The following is a 20,168-nucleotide window of genomic DNA, read 5'->3' on the forward strand; positions in this document are numbered from 1 at the left end:
TATCACATGCCCTTTGACCTATTCCATGGTCTTTCCCTGTTGCTGTCCCATTAAGAAACATGTTCCTTTACCCATTTTATGGTATGCCCCTAGACAAATCATTGAGTATGTCTCAGTAACCCTTCCATGGCATGTCCCTTGACCTATTCCATAGCATTTTTCTGTACCCATTCTATGAATGTTCATCAACACTTCCATGACATGTCTCCATACCCATTCTATAACATGTCCCTATATATCTATTCTTTCACATGTCATGTGCCCCACCTTTGGTCTTCAAGTCAGCAATTCCTGCTGTGCTGTTTGCTGCTCCTTAAAACTGCCAGTGCCTTACCTTGATGTGAGCCAGTGGCCATTCTGTGGTACAATTTGCATTCCGTTCCCCTGACCATTTGATGACACATTCCATTCCTATGCTTATTCCATAGTACATTCTATTACTAGGCATGTCATGTGGCACATGCTTGCACTCATTCCATGAAGCATCCCTATGCACATTCCAGGGACAATTTCATGGCAGTTGTGTATTTTCCATTCCTGAGCCCATTTCCCAGTACATTACTACACTCACTATGTGGTAGAGTCTATATTCATTGTCATTCCATAAAATGGCATTTTCCTATACCTATTACATGGCATGTCCCTCAACTCATTACATGGCATGCCCCTGTACTCATTTTGTGATGGGAATGAATATTGTGTTCCTTGATTCCTTCAGTGACACATTAATGTATGAATTCCATGACATGTCCCCATGCAGGTTCTGTGGCATTATATCTGTATACCTACTCCATGCAATGTACCTGGGCCCATTCTATGACATGGTCCATGAGCCCTTCCCATGGCATTATCCTTGTACCCATTCCATGGTATGTCCCCCTACCCATTGTATAGCACATCCTTGTAACCATTCAATGGTATGTCAGCTTTTAACATGACATCACTCCAGTCTGTTCCCAATACCAATCCCACAGCATGTACTTTAACCCTTTCCATGGGATGTACTTGTATCCTTTCTGTGATACATCCCTGAATCCATTCTGTGCCACATCCCTGTATCCTTTCTATGATACATCCCTGTATCCTTTCTGTGATACATCACTGTTACCCTTTCTGTGATACAACCCTGTAAACTTTTTGTGAGACATCCCTGTATCCTTTCTGTGATACATCCCTATACCCTTTCTATGATACAGTCCTGTACCCTTTCTGTGATACAGTCCTGTACCCTTTCTGTAATACATCCCTGTATCCTTTCTCTGATGCATCCCTGTATCCTTTCTGTGATACATCCATGTATCCTTCCTGGGACACATCCCTGTATCCTTTCTGGGACATGTCCCTGTACTTACTCTATAAAATGTCCCTATACCTTTTTAGTGGCATATCTCTTAACCCATTACATGCCAGTTCACTTTCACATTCCATGGCATGTCACAGTAACTTTTCTATGACATGTCCTTTGACCCACTTCATGACATATCTTAGTATATATTCTATGGTATGTCCCTGTACTCACTGTATGATATGTCCCGGTGCACATTCCAGTGCATGCCTCTATATCCATTCCATGGCATGTACCTGTATCTTTTCTGTGTTGTGCCCCTATACCTTTCTGAATCATGGCCCTCAACCCATTGCATGGCATGTCTCTATATCCTTTGCATGGTACATCCCTGTTCCCATTCTATGAAGTTATTTTTGAACTATTATATGGCCCATCCCTGTACAAGTACAATGATAAACTCTTCTACCCGTCACTCAGTTTGTCCTTTCCCACAATCTGTAATGTGCCTCATGACACATTCTGTGACACACATCTGAACCCATTCCATGGCATTTCTCTGTACCTACTTTGTGATATGCTCCTGAACCCATCTCATGGCATATACTTCTATTAATTCTATCACATGTCCTTTGACCTATTCCATGGTCTTTCCATGTTGCTGTCCCATTAATCAACATGTTCATTTACCCATTCTATGGTGTGCCCCTAGACAAATCATTGAGTGTGTCTCTGTAACCATTCCATGGCATGTCCCTTGACCTATTCCATGGTATTTTTCTGTACCCATTCTATGAATGTTCATCAACAATTCCATGACATGTCTCCATATCCATTCTGTAACATGTCTTCCTTCACACATCTTTTTGTGCATTCTATGGCATGTCCCTTTATCCATTACACAACATTACTCTGACCCCATTCCATGGTAAGTCTTTGTAGCTATTCCATGCCATATCCTAGCAACCATTCCATGACATGTCCATTGAACCATGTCAAAGTCACCTGTTCCTTGACCTTTCCATATTATGTCCCTATAACCATTCCATAACATACACTTGTACCCATCTGTGACATCTCTCTCTACCCATTCTCTGATATGTCCCTATATCCACTCTGTGACATGACCCTATACTTATTCCATGACATTCTTCTATACCCATTCCATGACATGCCCCTATATACATTTCATGATACTCCCATATATCCATTCTATGACATGCCCATATACTCATTTCCTGATGTGCCTTTGTACACATTCCATACCATCCCCATATGTCCATTCCAAGACATGCAGCCTATACCAATTCCATGATGTGTCCCTATACCCATCTATGACATCCCCATATATCATTCCAAGACCTGCAGCCTATACCCATTCCATGATGTGTCCTATACCCATTCCATGATGTGCCCCTATACCCATTCATGACATTCTCATATGTTCATTCCAAGACATGCTGCCTATATCCATTCCATGATGTGCCCCTATACCCATTCTATTAAATGCCTCTATACCTATTCCATAACATACCCCTGTAACCATTCCATGATGTGCCCATATTCCCATTCCATGATGTGCACATATACCCATTCCATGATGTCTCCATATACCCATTCCATGATATGCCCCTATACCCATTCCATGATGTGTCCCTAAATCCATTCCATGATGCTTCCATATATCCATTCCATGACAAGCCCATATACCCATTCCATGATGTCTCCATATACCCATTCCATGATATGCCCCTATACCCATTCCATGATGTGTCCCAAAATCTATTCCATGATGCTTCCATATACCCATTCCATGACAAGCCCGTATGTACATTCCATGATCTGCCCCTATACCCATTCCATGACATGCCCATTCACCCATTCCATGACGTGCTCCTATACCCATTCCATGATGTGCCCCCAAACCCATTCCATGATGTGTCTGTATACACATTCCATAACATGTCTGTATACCCATTCCATGACATCCCCATATGCCCACTACAAGACATGCAGCCATATCTATTCCATGATGTGCCCTTATACTCATTCCATGACGTGACCAATAATCATTCCATGATATACCCATATACGCATTCTATGGAATGACGTTTGCTCCTATGTGACATGTCCCTTTACACATTCTGTGACAAGTTCCTGTACCGATCTTGTGATAAGCTCCTCAAGCCATTTCACAGCATGTCCCTGTAACCTATGACATGCCCCTGTAACCATTCTGTGGCATGCCCCTATATGCTATGCCCTTTCTGTGAAAAGGGCATGCACCCATATAGTGATACATTCCACAACTCAATCCATGGCATGCTCTTCTAACCTTTCTGTGCCATATACTTATACAAATTATGTGACATGCACCTGCACCCTCATGAGATATTCTCTTCAGCTCAATCCATTCATGTCTCTGTATCCCTTCTGTGACAAGTCTCTGGAACCATTCTGTAAAATGTTCCTTGGCTCATTCCAAGAAATGGCTGTGTAGTTATTTTGTTGCATGTTATTGTACTTACTGTTGCATGACCGGTGTCCAGTTCATGGTCTGCCCTTGTACCAATTCTGTGATGTCCCTCAGTTCATTCCATGGCACGTCTGTGTACCATTATGTAGCATATCCATGCTGGTTATAGTTTGTCCCTGTGCTACTTTCATGGCATGTCTTTCGGTCCATTTTGTAGTATGGTTATTTCCCCATTCTCAGGCATATCTTATACTGATTGTGTTGCGTGCTTCAATATGCATTCCATTGCATGCCCCTAAACCCAAGTTTTTGACAAATACCTATACCCCTTTCAAGGAATCTCTCAGTAGGCAGTCTGTGGAACTTTTATATCTACTCTTAATGCAATGTTTTTGTGTTTGTTCAGGGCATGTCATAGGATCATAGGAATTTTCTAGGTTAATGGCCCTAGGGCTCTTACAAGCCTAGCCAAGTTCTACCCTTATTTCCATGATCAGCGCCTATTGCCCCTGTCCAAGAGGGACACAGGTGGAACCCCCAGGGTGAAGTTATGATTACCCATCCAATCATCCAGGTTGCGTTTGAAGAGAGCCAATGAAGTGCTCAGTTTGACATGAAGTGGGAGACTGTTCCAAACGTGTGATAACCTCTGGGAGACAAATCTGTCCCTCCAGCAGGTTCTATAAATGTCACATACCAGGTTAAGGTACCATTTGACTTGTGGTTATGCAGCATTTCCAATAAAGCAGGGTCAAAGATTGCCTTGTATGCAAGGTAGAGATCGCCTCTGAGTAGTCTGTATGAAACAGAATAAAGTGACAGTGATTTTGGATGATCCAAATAGGACAGATGCTGAAGACCTTGAATTTTCCTTGTAAAGAACCTTTGTGGTCTCTCCAATTGATGCAGGTTCTTGGAAAGGTAGATACCAAAAGGGGAGTTGTACTTAATTATTGTCCTGATGAGGGAAGAGTACAGGGAGGTTATAACTTCTTTTTTTCTGGAGGCAATATCCTTACAGTACTTATGAGATGAGCAGTACAGAATGCCCTTCTTACCACTGTGGAAACATGGTGATCAAAGATAAGGTTGCTGTCAACCTGTGTGCCCAGGTCTCTCATCATTGAGTGCATACGTAGGGTGTTACTATTGATGTGGTAGTTAGCAGGAACCTCGCTCTTACCAAAAGGGATGATAATACATTTATTTGTATTGAGTTTAAGGCCATGACTTTGGCACCAGTCATTTGTTTGTGTATGATCCTCTTGTAGGATGTTGACATCGTTTGGAGATTCTATGACCACTCCCAGTTTGCAGATATCAGCAAACTTTGTCAGCCACAGACCTTTAGTTTTTGCTTGCACTTCAGAGAAATAGATTCCAAATACTAGAGGTCCCAGATCTTTGTGGAACATCACTGGTTACAGGTCTATTGTTGGAGGTGGATTCCCCTATTTTGACTATATGGGTTCCATCAGTGAGCCAGTTAGCAACCCATCTAATGATATAAGGGTTGATACCTAGCTGGGTGAGTTTGTCAATGATGTCTGAGTGGGAGATAGTGTCAAAAGCCTTGGTTACGTCTAGGTAAGCTGTATGCATAGATTTTCTCTCATCCAGGGCCTTGTTGACTGTCTCGAAGAAGTTCACCAGGTTTAATAGGCATGTTCCCCCCTGACAAATCCAAACTGAGTAGGGTTAAGTATCTGGAGATTACCTATATCTTTGTTGATAATGTCCATGATGTCATTTTTGTCATTTTGCCCATTCTGTGGTGGTACATTATCTTGTGACATGTCTGTGTGCACATTTTCTGGCAATCCCGTATCCCCAGTTTTGTGGCATATTTTTGTTCCTGTTGTGTGACATGTACTTGTATGTCTCATCCTTCCTTTGTAACATTCCTGTAGTTGTTTTTCATAAGCCTTCACTGTCTGTACTAGTCATCCTGAAATCAAACTCTTTTGCAGGAAATGGAGCAGTTACGAAAGCAGGCCACTGGAACGGTAAATGTGGAAGTTGACTGCACCCCTGGAGATGACCTCAACAAGGTGCTGGATGAAATGCGAGAAGAGTATGAAAACACAGTAAGACAAAGTCGTGATGAAGCAGAGGCCTGGTACAAGAAACAGGTAGCCTACAAAAAAGTATTCTTACTTCTACAGTTCTGTTTTCTTTTCTCTGTGTGTGGCTACATGATACTAAAATAAATAAAATGGTTAGAACTCGCTCAGTAAATAATACACATAACTAAGCACTGTTCACAGTCTCATTTTCCAACCTGAAAAATCACAAACACTAAACAATATTATTCAACCTTACTCCTCATCCAAGACTCTTCATTCTACTGACAAATTCTTACTTCACCTAGTCAAATCAAACAACACTACAGGTGACTCACTGTATTCGTCTTACGTCTCTGCAGTCTGGAATTGCATTCTCCTCTCACTCAGACAAGCTAACAACCTGAAATCCTTCAAGCTATTATTGAAACAACTCCTAAAGGTCTCATGGCTTTGCTCATTCACACACCTGGCTAATCCCCCTTGCTATCCCATCATGCTCTAAAATGACCACTTTGTCAGTAGTCTTCAGTCTTATCCTGTGCTATTACATCCACTTGACCACACACACTGCTCCATACTCTCCCAACTATACATTGGTATGAAAGTTCACTTTACCACTGTCCTGTTATTATACTGTGGATCTAAACTTCCTCATTCCATACCTCTCAACTTAGAGCAATAAATCTGGAAAAAGCCATAAATAAAAGGGGGCAAAGGTTCAAAAATAGGGACAATCTTTAAAAATTGTTCTTACAGACTTGGAAAGTTGATAGAATAACAGGTTTTGCATTAGCATGAATTTTCTGAAAAGTAGAACATCTGAATTTGAAATGTCTGTCATTATTTTCTGACTTCCTCCTCAATGATTTGCCACTGATTTCCCCAAAAAAACACAAATTTATCAGAATCAGGCCAAAAACAGGAGACAAAAATATGGCTATTCTGCAACAATCTGTACAGTTGAGAGGCATAAGTGTCATTGTGATCTACGTTTGAATCATTTTTCATATTATTGCATTGCCCGTATCATGATTATAATGTTTTTCATATTATTGCATTGCCCGTATCATGATTATAATGTTTTTCATATTATTGCATTGCCCGTATCATGATTATAATGTTTTTCATATTATTGCATTGCCCGTATCATGATTATAATGTTTTTCATATTATTGCATTGCCGTATCATGATTATAATGTTTTCATATTATTGCATTGCCCGTATCATGATTATAATGTCTTTCATATTATTGCATTGCCCGTATCATGATTATAATGTTTTTCATATTATTGCATTGCCCGTATCATGATTATAATGTTTTTCATATTATTGCAGTGCCCGTATCATGATTATAATGTCTTTCATATTATTGCATTGCCCGTATCATGATTATAATGTTTTTCATATTATTGCATTGCCCGTATCATGATTATAATGTTTTTCATATTATTGCATTGCCCGTATCATGATTATAATGTTTTTCATATTATTGCATTGCCCGTATCATGATTATAATGTTTTTCATATTATTGCATTGCCCGTATCATGATTATAATGTTTGCAAACTGACTAATCATATATGTCTTGTAAGGGTCTATATTAGATGAACAAAAGTTCATCTTAGCGAATGCTCACATGAGCGAAAATTGCGGAACTCGAAACCGCAGTTGTGAGATCGTGGTACAGTGAAGATGGGAATATTTGCCCTTTCCTCTGTAGTGCGATGTCGGAGTTGGAATATATATTTAGCAGGGGGTGTGGGGGGCTGCGCAGTTTCGAGTTCCCGGATTTTCGCTCATGTGAGCGTTCGCTAAGATGAACTTTTGTTCATCTAATATAGACTCTTCTTGTAAATGTTTTTTTTTTCTCATTATTGTATGCTCCAACAATTCATCACACTATGTATGTATGTATGTATCTATGTATGTATGTATGTATGTATCCATGTGTGTATGTATGTATGTATCTATGTATGTATGTATGTATGTATCTATCTATGTATCTATGTATGTATGTATGTATCTATGTATGTATGTATGTATGTATGTATGTATGTATGTATCTATGTATGAATGTATGCATGTATGTATGTATCTATGTATCTATGTATGTATGTATGTATGTATCTATGTATGTATGTATGTATCTATGTATGTATGTATGTATGTATGTATGTATCTATATATGTATGTATGTATGTATGTATCTATGTATGTATCTATGTATGTATGTATGTATGTATGTATGTATCTATGTATGTATGTATGTATGTATGTATCTATGTATCTATGTATGTATGTATGTATGTATCTATGTATGTATGTATGTATGTATGTATCTATGTATGTATGTATGTATGTATGTATATTATCTTCTCTCTACATCTTCAAGCATTTCTCCCTGGGCCTCTACTAAAAAGGGGATTTCCACCCAGTCAGATATTCCTGGGTCAACAAAATCAAAACATAAATAATAAATAAATAATTTGTCAGTCAAGTTTGTCACAAAAGACAAATAAGCTTGCTTATAGAGAGTTAAGAGCAGAGGCAATTGCTTTCCCAATTATTTTGACGACTGTCTTCACAGTTATTTTTCCCTCCCTATGGAAGACTGCTGATGTTGTACCTCTTTATAAATGTAGAGTTTCTTGTACCTTTAGCGACTTTTGCTCTACTGCAGTAGTTTCACCACTTCCAAGATATCAACAAAATGCACTAAGGCTAATTCCGCAATCCATCTTTTCAAACTTTTTGGCATGGCTTTAATACTGGCCAAAGTACAAAAATTGCCCTTTAAACATTCACTCACTTCCTCTAGGAGCAGCTCTGCTTAGATCCAACTCTAGCGCTTTGCGTCCTTAATCTAACCAACACATTCAGTGTTGTTGCCCCACTCTGCTCTCCTTCGGTACCCATGCTAACCATATTTTAAGGCATTCAGTGTTTTACCCCCTCTGCTCTCTTTTGGTACCTATGCTAACTGTATTTTAAGGCGTTCAGTGTTGTTACCCCCTCTGCTCTCCTTTGGTACCCATGCTAACTGCATTTTAAGGTGTTCAGTGTTGTTGCTCCCTCTGCTCTCCTTTGGTACCTATGTTAACTGTATTTTAAGTGTTCAGTGTGGTTTCCCCCTCTGCTCATCTTCCGTACCTATGCTAACTGTATCTTAAGGCATTCAGTGTTGTTACCCCCTCTGTTGTCCTTTGGTACCTATGCTAACTGTATTTTAAGGTGTTCAGTGTTGTTACCCCCTCTGCTCTCCTTTGGTACCTCTGCTAACTGTATTTTAAGGCGTTCAATGTTGTTACCCCCTCTGCTATACTTCAGTCCCTATGCTAACTGTATTTTAAGGCGTTCAGTATTGTTACCCCCTCTGCTGTCCTTCCATACCTATGCTAACTGTATTTTAATGCATTCAGTGTTGTTACCCCCTCTGTTCTCCTTCGATACTTATGCTAACTGTACTTTAAATCCCCCGGGACTCTAATATCTGTCATGTTCCTTGAAAAATAGAGTCCAGGCAGTCAGGAGGACAAAAAATATTTTATCCTCCCTGACAGTATTTGTCGGTGTCTCATAAGACTTAGTTCATGGCCCTTTGCTTTATACCATATTTGTTAAAGAAATATCATTTAATTGTCCCTGCAGAGCTTTTCAGACATGCTGATGAGTTTAAAATCTTCTATGCAGCCATTCAGATACAAAAAGTCAAGACTTATCTTCACTTGAATTTTACTAGGGTTCAGAAATAGTTGCATTGATCTGGTATAATTCCAGTGCATCAGAAGTTATTGTCATGTCCAAAAAAAAACAATACCTGGAGTCCATTAAGTCTAAATTTAGTTCTTGTTTTAGATAGTTACTACTGAAGTTGTCTTATATATTATGTTTCCTGGGGGGGGGACATTTTTTTAATTTATTTTTGGGGAACCTACCTCCCACAATGACTATCAATCACCCCTTGGACACCCATTAATTCCTGTCGGGGGTGATAGCATGTTTACTCATTTGTTCATCAGGGAGACGAGACATAGGAGCTGGCAGTGTGCTGGTGTCAGGGAGGCGAGACTCGGGTGCTGACAGTGTGCTGTTGTCAGGGAGGCGAGACTCAGGTGATGACAGTGTGCTGTTGTCAGGGAGGTGAGACTCAGGAGCTGACTGTGTGCTGTTGTCAAGGAGGCGTGACTAAGGAGCTGACTGTGTGCTGTTGTCAGGGAGGTGAGACTCAGGAGCTGACTGTGTGCTGTTGTCAGGGAAGCGAGACTCAGGTGCTGACAGCAGTGTTGTTGTCTGTATGGTTAGTGAGGGTTTTTTATTTACACTCCTTATCATCCAACACTGGTGGATTACACACTACCAAACAACTGCCATGAGGCACATGTGTGCTACTAAACATCCTAAGTCCCCTCTCTGTGTGTCCTACTGCTTGCTGTGTATGTGCTCAGGCTCTTTGATGTACGTGCCATCTGAGACACAGTCAGTGCTTTATCACTCTATGCCATGGGGCCAGGTAGCTTTTTGAGGCCATTCTTGACCAACAACTTAAGTTTGAGCTAAACATAAAATTAGTAACCCACAAAGTTGAAGACCTACATATTTCATGCCTTCACTAAAATTACTACAGCTAGAACTTTCCTGCAACAACCTCTGGTGTATGCTCTTCCTCAATACTGACCTGCCTGCACTTTACACAGGTCTCATCTGTAGAGCAAATACTAACATTTGCAGCTGGACACTCCAAGGGCTGAATTCAGAAAGGTTACTATGCAGTATAAGCCTGGTGTACACCTCATGGTAACCATTTCTTATTCAGACATAGCCCTGACTGATGCTGCATCACCTAAGGGGGCTGTCTCTGCAGCCGAATGCACATGCTAATGAGGCATTATTCTGGGGAGCCACCTACACTAATTATCTATGCACATGCTAATGAGGCATTATGCCAGGGGAGCAGCCTACCCTAATTATCTAGCTATTTGTTCTCCCCCAATAAATGCCTGTTTTAAGGTATCTAGGAATCGCTCAGCTGCGCAACTTACCTCGGATACCTGGGTTAATGAACACAGTCAAAAGCTCGTGTTCAGCCAATCGTGTTAGAGAGAAGTGTCAGGAGTTTGGCAGACAGGTAGTGCTGGGGTGTTTACTGTGTGCATGTGTGACTGTATGCAGAGGTAAGAGTGGTTTCATGTGTGTGTGTGTGTGTGTGTGTGTGTGTGTGTGTGTGTGTGTGTGTGTGTGTGTGTGTGTGTGTGTGTGTGTGTGTGTGTATGGGTGTGTGTGTAAGTGACTCATACCGCTCAACTGTCCAGGTTTTTACCACATATTTTTGGTCTGTTCCTCATTTAATTTGTGGTTTTTCATCAAATCACTGAGTGCTAAAGTCACTAAATAATAACAGACATTTGACTTTCAGACTTTGTATCCTACCGAAAATACATTGTAATGCAAACGTTTTATTCTAGCAACTTTCTACATTTATAAGAGCTGTATTGCAAAATTTTCCCTGATTTTTGGGCCTTTTTACCGCAATTACTTTTGGCTTTGCCCAGATTTATTGGTCTTAGAGGTTGAGGTGTGCTGAGCCTGCTTGAGTTGGTTAGCTGAAAGAAAAATGAAAACTGGATAATGTGAATATGTGACACTGCAGAAACAACTTTTGACCATAAAAGGGCTGCTTTTAAAGTATTGTATCATAAATGGCACTGAGTTTTCTGAAATTAATGCCTACAATTCTGAAATAATAATGAAATCACATCTGCTAAAAACAAATTTTGAAATAATTTTTGTCCTTCTTTTTTGCAACTGACCATCAACAGATCCTAATTACCCCTACTCATTCTCCAGGTCTACTGAATCCAAAAAGCCTAAACTGGACTTTCCCTGGCCCACATTTAGGACTATGAGAAGACTGAAATATGTCAGCAATAGTTTGGTAAATTTTGAGGTAAAATTAGCTAGGCATAAAATGGGTCTTAGAGCGATCATCTAGTAATTGCTTATGAATCTATAGGTAGAGTAGGTGTGTTTGTGTGTGTATGGGTGGGTGGTAAGTGGGTATGGGTGTATGGGTATGTCTATCGGTGAATGGTTGAGCCTATCTGCAAGTGCAACTTCGTTAGATAGGGCTGTGAGTGTGTGTGTGTGTGTGGGGGGGGGCTGTCATATTTCACACTACCTTGAGCTAAAGAACAAATCCTGCAACATAGAGGGTGGAGATACTAGGCACCAAGGATGCTCTTTTTACATTGTGCCTTAAGTTATAATTAAAAATATTTTCTAGCATGAAAGACATGAGGCAGGGAAGGGATATACTAGACACAAGGATGTTGTCTTTACAGCATGCCTTAAAGGCAACACTCATACCCTTAAGCACTCACACATGGCTAGTGAGAAGAGATTTAGCTCTCTGCACCACATCTAGACCAGAGATAGTCTTTATATATTACCTGAAGTTTCTGAAAACAAACAACAGAATAAAAGGGGATGGAAAGATTTGAGCTCAGCACTCTTAGCATAGCCAGACAGATCCTTAAACTTCTACACCAACCAAGGAGTTATAGCGAGCAGGATGTTTTCCTAATAAGAAGTATAAAAATCTAATATATTGCAATATTCAGTGATTACAGCTATGAAAATCAAATATATTACAATATTCAGTGATTACAGCAGCCATTAGTTATGAAGGACAGGGCACCTATAAGACGCAACAGGAAGGGTTGCCTGTAACATCAGGGACAGTTGAGATAGATGGGTTGTTTCCATGTTGAGGGAGGCTTCAGGACAAAGCTGGCAGGACCACTAAATAATACCAGAAAGAACATTTAAACTATTATTTCAACTGTTAATACAGCAACAGCAGGGCCAGATCCAGCACTAGGCACCCTAAGCAGCTGCCTAGGGCCAGGTGCTATTTGGGGTCTCATAAATGCCAAAAAAACTGCTCCACCCACATCTCTCTTTTTTTTTTAATTTTGTCTTTAATTTAGGTCTCTTACACTTTGATGTGTGACATCTCTGAGTTGTTCTCTCTCATAGGTTCAAATGTAGATCCAGTAAGTGACTTGGAGCTTGTCACAGTCAAATTGGACCAATAGCAGACAAGCAGTATAATGCTAATGTGTGCTGTCTTTTAAAAAAAGAACACTACCACGTAGTTCTGAAGACATCTGAATTATGTAGTAAGTGACCATGCAATGTGCGAATTTTAAAAGTGTGTGTGAGTGAAAGTGTGGGTATATTCAACTGTGCGGTTTTGCTTGTGTGTGAGCATGTGCAAATGCTTGTGTGGGTGTATGGGTTTGTCTCTGTGCCTTTCAACTGTCCTTGTGCATGTTTGTGTGTGTGTGTGTGTGTGTGTGTGTGTGTGTGTGTGTGTGTGTGTGTGTGTGTGTGTGTGTGTGTGTGTGTGAATATCTGGGTCCTGCCTCCCAGAGTAGTTATGATGTAAAGGACAGACTCAGCCTTGATACAAGCCTTGATTTCCTTGTTGAGTGTTGACAGTGTGTTGTGAATAAATTAGACATCATGAAGTCTATGAGTTTAATGCTAATATTTTAACTCTGAATACATTTTTAATTTAGCTTGTTTTTTGCAGACACATAGGTGTGAAATGCATTGTGTTGGGCTTTAACAGCATGCGTCTGCCACTTAGTGCAGATAAATAAGGCTATCAGCTGTTAATGAGGGGCTGGGTTTGATTCCTTCAGGCCTCCTTTATCTACTGTATGACTCTGATTGTCACTTCACCATTTAGTGCTCCTGTTGTGCCCCTAAAAAGGTCACTTGTACCCAATGGGCTGTTCCAGGTTGTTTGTAAATGTGTTATTTCATTACATGTTGTCTTTGAATCGCTGCGTCCTTCACATAGTCACTTAGTGCTTCATATGCTATTTGACTATGAATCCCAGCATAAATCTTGTAGTTTAATGGTTACAAAAGTTTCAAGGGAAAAAGTTTTACTATTGGTCATGCTAAGAAACTTCAACCTAAAGGTGCACAAAAACAAATCATGCAAATCCTGTGAGAGTTTCTACATTGGGAAAACTATAAGAAAGCTGTCAGAAAGGATATATGAACATATTAATTCCACCAAAAAGCATGATATGGGTAATACATTCTTTAGAATGTGAGGCTTTCAGAAAGTTTAATTTTTTTTGTGTTTGCAGTATTAAAATGGATATTTTTAAAGGGGACTGCAATAATTTGTTAGAATGTAAGGAAGCTGAATGGCAAACCAGGTTAAATGTCAATAAAAAAACTACTTTAAGTGAGTGCATCAATACTAAATGTTTCTTGCAAGCCAAAAGGTTATAAAGTATTTTAGTGCTGAGTAAGTTTTAAACGTAGTAGAAAATATACGAGACTAGGTTATTTTAATTGTTTTATTATTGATTAGTGTATGATATTTTGTTTGAGATTTTTGAAGTATATATTTTTAAATATTTAAATACAATAGATTTATTAATTGATGATTAAGTCATTGTGATTGTTTTTTGTGTTAATAAAACATGGCTGGAAGTGATGTGTTGTATTCTGAAGAAGTTCTCATTCGATTAAAAAAAATGAAAGCGCTCATATAACTAGTTCTGCTTCCTGTTTTGTACAGAATTATTTTCTGATTCATTTGACTTCTTGCTGTCACCTGCATGTATTTTATTGCTCATGCTAATTTTCTTTTCAATGTCAGAGCTTTTTCTTATGTTTTGCAAAAGGCTGTAAATATTTTTGCTGTAAAATGTGATATACAATGTTTAAATTAAATATAAATCGTAAGCGTAAAACAGAAAATGATGTGCACATTGACAAGTGTGAGCAGTGTTTTAGGGTAACTGGGGAGAGACAGGCAAGTAATGGGATAATGGTATGGCTGGGGGGGATGGGTCAACTGCCTTTCTTAGGGCCCCATTTATCCGTGATCCAGGTGTAAAGATACATTTTCATGAACAGTAAGAAGAATGAAATTCTAACGGTTGGCGTTACTGATAGACTGTAATCATCAACGATGTGCAATTTGCAGGGAGAAAATACGAGTACATGTCAGGTCAGCTCAGAGACAGGTAAGGGGTATGCTGTGTGTGTTTGAATGTGTGCATATATGTGGGGCAGTGAGTAGGAAGGTGGTGATGCCAGCATGACACATGGGTCACTAGTGTTCACTAGTGCAGCAAAGTGCTGTTTTGCACTCGTTGCGGATAAAGCATGATTCAGGAACATGCAGGTTATCCAATAATGCGCCCTTTGCTCATTATGGCTAACATATCCAAGAATCACAATTTCCTGCATTGCAGAAACAGTGTTTTTTGGCCACAGCTCTCACCACCAGCAGTGGGGTTCTTTCTGAATCCCTAGGCCTTTAGAACATACCTCCATCTCTTTTGTCTCTTTCTGTCTCTCTCTCTCTCTCTCTCTCTCTCCATCTTTCTCTCAAATTCCTTCACTGACTTGAACTCAATTATCATATAAACATAATTTAATTTCAGTTTCAACTTTATTAACATGTTTATACATCCACATAGTATAAAAGTATAAAAAACAGAATACAAGAAAATCCAAAACTTTGAATGAGATGTTAAACCGATCCCCATCTGTTTGAGTTGATGATAACTCAAGTGGATGTAAAAGATCCAGCTTCACCAGTCAGAAAGAGTGGGGGAAGTCCCCCGTTGCCCTAGCCAAATGTCCCCTAGTAGTATAAGTACCCCTTTGTGTCACCCCAAAAAAGAGAAGAATAGCCTAATGAGATTAACTCCATTAACAAAGGACAAATAAAAACTTAAATAAATGAATAATAAAACATATGGGCAAATAGCTACAAAGTTAGATCATTTGTTATTAAAAGGAAACATGTTGGGCACTGCTGATGGTATAAATGAACTCTAAAACAAGGATATGAGCACTTAGAGTGTTAAACATTAGTCAGCCCAGGGCAGAATCAATCAATCTTAGAAAATATTTAATAGTGTTTCTTAGAAAGAGTGAATTTTTGGATGAATTAGCATCCAAAAATATTCTTTCCTTGGAGATGGCAGCATAAAATGATATTGTTGACACACAAATCGTTGAAGATGAAGCCTGTTCGACAATACATGCCATGAAAATGTCTTCAACAGAAATTAGTTGCACATGAAATAAAAAATGAGTGTATATGTGTGTGTGTGTGTGTGTGTGTGTGTGTGTGTGTGTGTGTGTGTGTGTGTGTGTGTGTGTGTGTGTGTGTGTGTGTGTGTGTGTGTGTGTGTGTGTGTGTGTGTGTGTGTGTGTGTGTGTGTGTGTGTGTGTGTGTGTGTGTGTGTTGGAGAGTGCATGTGGGTATGTGAAGGAGTGTTTCCATGAGAGTGAGTGAGTACATAGCAGTGTGTTTGTAGCTTCTTGGGTGTGAGTATATGAGGGTGTTTGCTTGGGTGGGAGTCATGTGCATGTTGGGAGTGCCTATGCTACCATGATGCATGGGCTAGTAGTGAGAACACATGTGCAAACAGATCTAACAGTGGAGAGTTCAATTCAGAGACATGGTAATTAACCACTAATGAGGTCTTTCTCTCTGTATAACAAATTACACTGGTTTGGTCATCCATGCAGAAAAGCAGAAAATGATTTAGTAAAGAAGTTTTGGAAGAGACAGGGAGAAGGTAAAAAGAAAAGAGAATGTTCAGCCATGATATGGATGGATTGTGTGAAAGAAGACCTGTGACATTCAGCCATAACTTTCAAAGAAGGTCTGACAGAGTGGTAATGAATCAAGAGAGGTGGTAACAGTTGATTTAACACCCCAATACCATATAGAAAAATGGGGAAAAGGCAAACAAAGAAAAAGAGAAGAGGTGTTTTCTTATGCATCTTTTCCTTGTCTCTAAATCATAGAGTCTACCATGCTAATTGACCAACCCATGTTAGAAAATTAACTCTGACAACTAGAACCTCTTTGAATTCCAGGGCAGGTCTTCTAACAGAAAATCAGGTGACTTTTAGCCGATACTTCAGTGCAGATCTAAACAGGCACCAGAGAACCATCTAAATGCCAGATGACCACTTTCAAAATTTTCTGATAATTGCCAGAAAATAAAACCTAAACCTAACAAACTTTAAATCACAGCAATGCCTTCAAACAGGTCAGCCTTTGTGCCAGTAGGAAACAAGCCAAATGAAAAAGCTAGCTACCATTAACAAAAGAAATGACGACATAAGCAGTCATTCTAGAAATAATTAGGCCACACAAGGAAACCAAAACAGATGATAATACTAGGGGGGGAACAGAAAAGTTAACACAGAAATCATCAGGCACCATATCAGATGATGAGGGTAGGGTGTCTGCTGAACCAGTTAACTCCCATAAAATGAGGACAGTGAAATATGGAAAAGGCAAAACTAAGGATGAATGGGGAAAATTAAAAAAACAAAGCCAATAGCAAGGCACTCAATCATCACCCTCAAAAACTTTCAAAGATACAACACCATCCTTCAAGTTCTTAATAAATATTCCACCATGAAGCCCAGGTTGGCTCTCAGTAACCTGTATGATACTGAGAAGTGAGACAAGGCTTTGAGATGGTCTGAATAGTTTTTATGATTTAGGATCTTTAGTTTTTAGTGAAAAAGCATTGTGGTTGTTTTATGTTGGACTCCAAATCTTGTAACTTACTCAGCAACAACTCTCCTTACAAAGACCCCTCCAAGCCCAACAACTCTCCTTACAAAGACCCCTCCAACCCTACATTTCTTTGGTGATCTGTTTTCTCAGTTATAATCTTATTATCTCAGTCCCCTAAGCTGCCTTGCTTTTTTCACCATATCTCACTTACATTTTCCTTTCACGATACTTTCCCTAAGCACATTTTTTTCAAGTTGGCTCTGTAACTGCGATGTAGTTGTTACCTAAATCAGATGTATTCAAATGCATCTTTATGTTTTCCTTTGTTTTATGTAGCTCCGTTGTCAGTGTAATACAGCTGCACCGCATATTTCACACCACCAGATGTCTGCACTTTATCACTCTCCTACCAAGTGTTTATTTTTTGACGGCTTCCTCCATCCTGTCCTTTTCTCAGTTACTGTGTTTTTGCTATCTATTATTTAAATTTTTTCTATTTATTTTTAAGAATAAAGAAATGTATACAGTTTTCTCTATTCTGTAAATCAGTTTAGCCTTTCTGCTGTTTTCCGGTTTTACATAATTATCTTACTTATTCCTTTTACAAACATTTACTCGGCATGCTTACTGTACATAATCTGCATAATTGTTGCATTACATTTATTTTATATAGGGGAGGGATGAACAGTCTTGGAAACTTGGTGGAAGAGTTCCTGCCATTGCGTGTTATTTTTACTTTTGCCATGTGAAGCAGTGTCCACTGTTGCTGAACAATGGAACTCAGAATGTCACTTCTTTTTACAGGCTGAAATTCACTGTCTTCAGACCACTCAAGACACAGATGCCCTTGATGCAGCAAAATCAGAGTTGGCTGATCTCCGCCGACAGTTCAACAACCTTCAGGCAGATCTGGAGACAACTCGTGGAATAGTATGTATCTTAAATATTGCAACATGACATCATGAAAAAAAAAAAACACTACCTACTTTTATACCTTAAAATAGTGAATCTGTATTTACAAAATTTTCTCACACAATATCTTAATAGATAATTAAATGCGTATATTATAAACTCTAAGTGAAGAGATGTGTACTCAAACACAGACAAAATGTAATTTAAGTGGCCATAGCACATAATATGTTAATTCATTTCCAATGCACAATGCACTCTTAAATGTCAACAGACAAGCAAAACTTTTCTCCAGTGGTACACAGATTAAAGCAAAGTGACTTTGTTTAAATAGTTATTAAATCTGTTGACTCTCTCATTAATTCTGTTTGTTCAGATTCATTATAGATCCAAATCATCTGCAGCACATCTAAGCCCTGCAAGATGATGGTCTGCAACAAATGTCATCCTTGTAAAGCAGAATTAGAACTGTATCCAGCATATTAGCCAGCTAAGAAATTTGTAAAACATAGTATACCTAGTGCAGACCCTTGTTACTAGGGGATCACCCATCTGAACTGTGTCACCGACCTTCCATTCCTTGGTCTCCCACTTCCATTAGAGTTGATGGATGAAAGGTAGTGTGATGGACAGATGGAAGGATGGACAGATAGATGGATAAATGCAATGATCACGCATCCATTCATGCATACTTATTGCATGGATGGATGCATGCGTAGATTGCTGGATCGACGGACAGTCCATTGGATGGAAAGAGTGATGAAGGAGTGGTTGGATGTATGGACAGATGGATGCATGGGCAGACTGATAAGAGAGAGAGACAGAGACAGACGAAAGGCTGGCTGGTTGGCTATATGGCTAAATGGATGAATGGATGGCTGGACGGATATTTGATAGGCAGAGAGAAGGATAGATGAACGGACAAATTCATGGACAGATAAATGGACGCACATATGGTGGAATGACTAGTTCTGGTGGTGCAGTGCTTTGAAGAGAGTAGTCACAGACAGATATCCTTAAAAAGTCATTAGCACAGCTTCTCAAGAGTATAATGTGCAGTGAAGCGTCTTCCTTGTCTAACATTCCATACTTGTTTATTTCCTCTCTGTGTTTGGGGTCAATTGTGACAAGATGCCTGGACAGATTTCTCTCAGGGCAGGAGGTTTCACTTCCATAGCTGGATTATGATACATACATACATTAATAGAAATGAAAACTGTATTAATGCCATATTCACACATCCTACATTACATATAAGTTCTTTCTTTTTAACAATTATTCATTCTAACATTACATTAATTGCTCGGTTCTTGCCTCCCCTTAAACCTCACACCTCATCCTGAACATTGTTCTGCATGTGTTCTTCCCACAATTTGCATTTATTTCTACTTAATTTGCTTCTTCTATTTTCTAAAGATTCCTCTTCCAGTTCTTTTATCTTCTTTAAAATACTCAGCAGTTCATTTATAGTTGGTTTAGCTTCTGATTTCCAATTTCTAGTATTTTTTTTGTTTGTTTTTTTGGCAGCCAGTAGCCTTAAACTTAATAAGACTTTACTACATTTTGGCAATTCAGAACCAGCCCAGATAAGTATAACTTTAGATACAGCAATTAACTGACTAATTTTTTGAGCGCTTCTGACTGGTATTATTATAGCTTAGATAGCTGTAATGAATGGGAGACATTTCAGATGTTCAGATGTTCAGATTCATTGTTCCTTTTTGCATGTTATACAGATCCTGAGTTTAAATGTCTGACCAGAAGGACAGATGTTTGGTTAACCCTAGTTTTCCCTACTTTTGATATAGACAGGGGTACTGATCATGGGGTGTACATCTGCACCAC

General features: G+C 39.2%; 1 protein-coding gene across 1 annotated transcript in view; it reads left to right on the forward strand.

Annotated features, from left to right (window-relative positions):
* The window catches only part of LOC122790105 (keratin, type I cytoskeletal 18-like), an 87,710-nt gene that overhangs the window by 41,080 nt on the left and 26,462 nt on the right, over positions 1 to 20,168 (forward strand). Inside the window, exons 4-5 of the mRNA XM_044057676.1 lie at positions 5,732 to 5,893; positions 18,219 to 18,344. Coding sequence (XP_043913611.1) covers positions 5,732 to 5,893; positions 18,219 to 18,344 — 288 coding nt within the window. The remainder of the gene's footprint in view (positions 1 to 5,731; positions 5,894 to 18,218; positions 18,345 to 20,168) is intronic.

The sequence above is a fragment of the Protopterus annectens genome, chromosome 15.part0 (assembly GCF_019279795.1).
Source record: "Protopterus annectens isolate FY-2018-M chromosome 15.part0, PAN1.0, whole genome shotgun sequence".
Classification (NCBI taxonomy): domain Eukaryota; kingdom Metazoa; phylum Chordata; order Ceratodontiformes; family Protopteridae; genus Protopterus; species Protopterus annectens.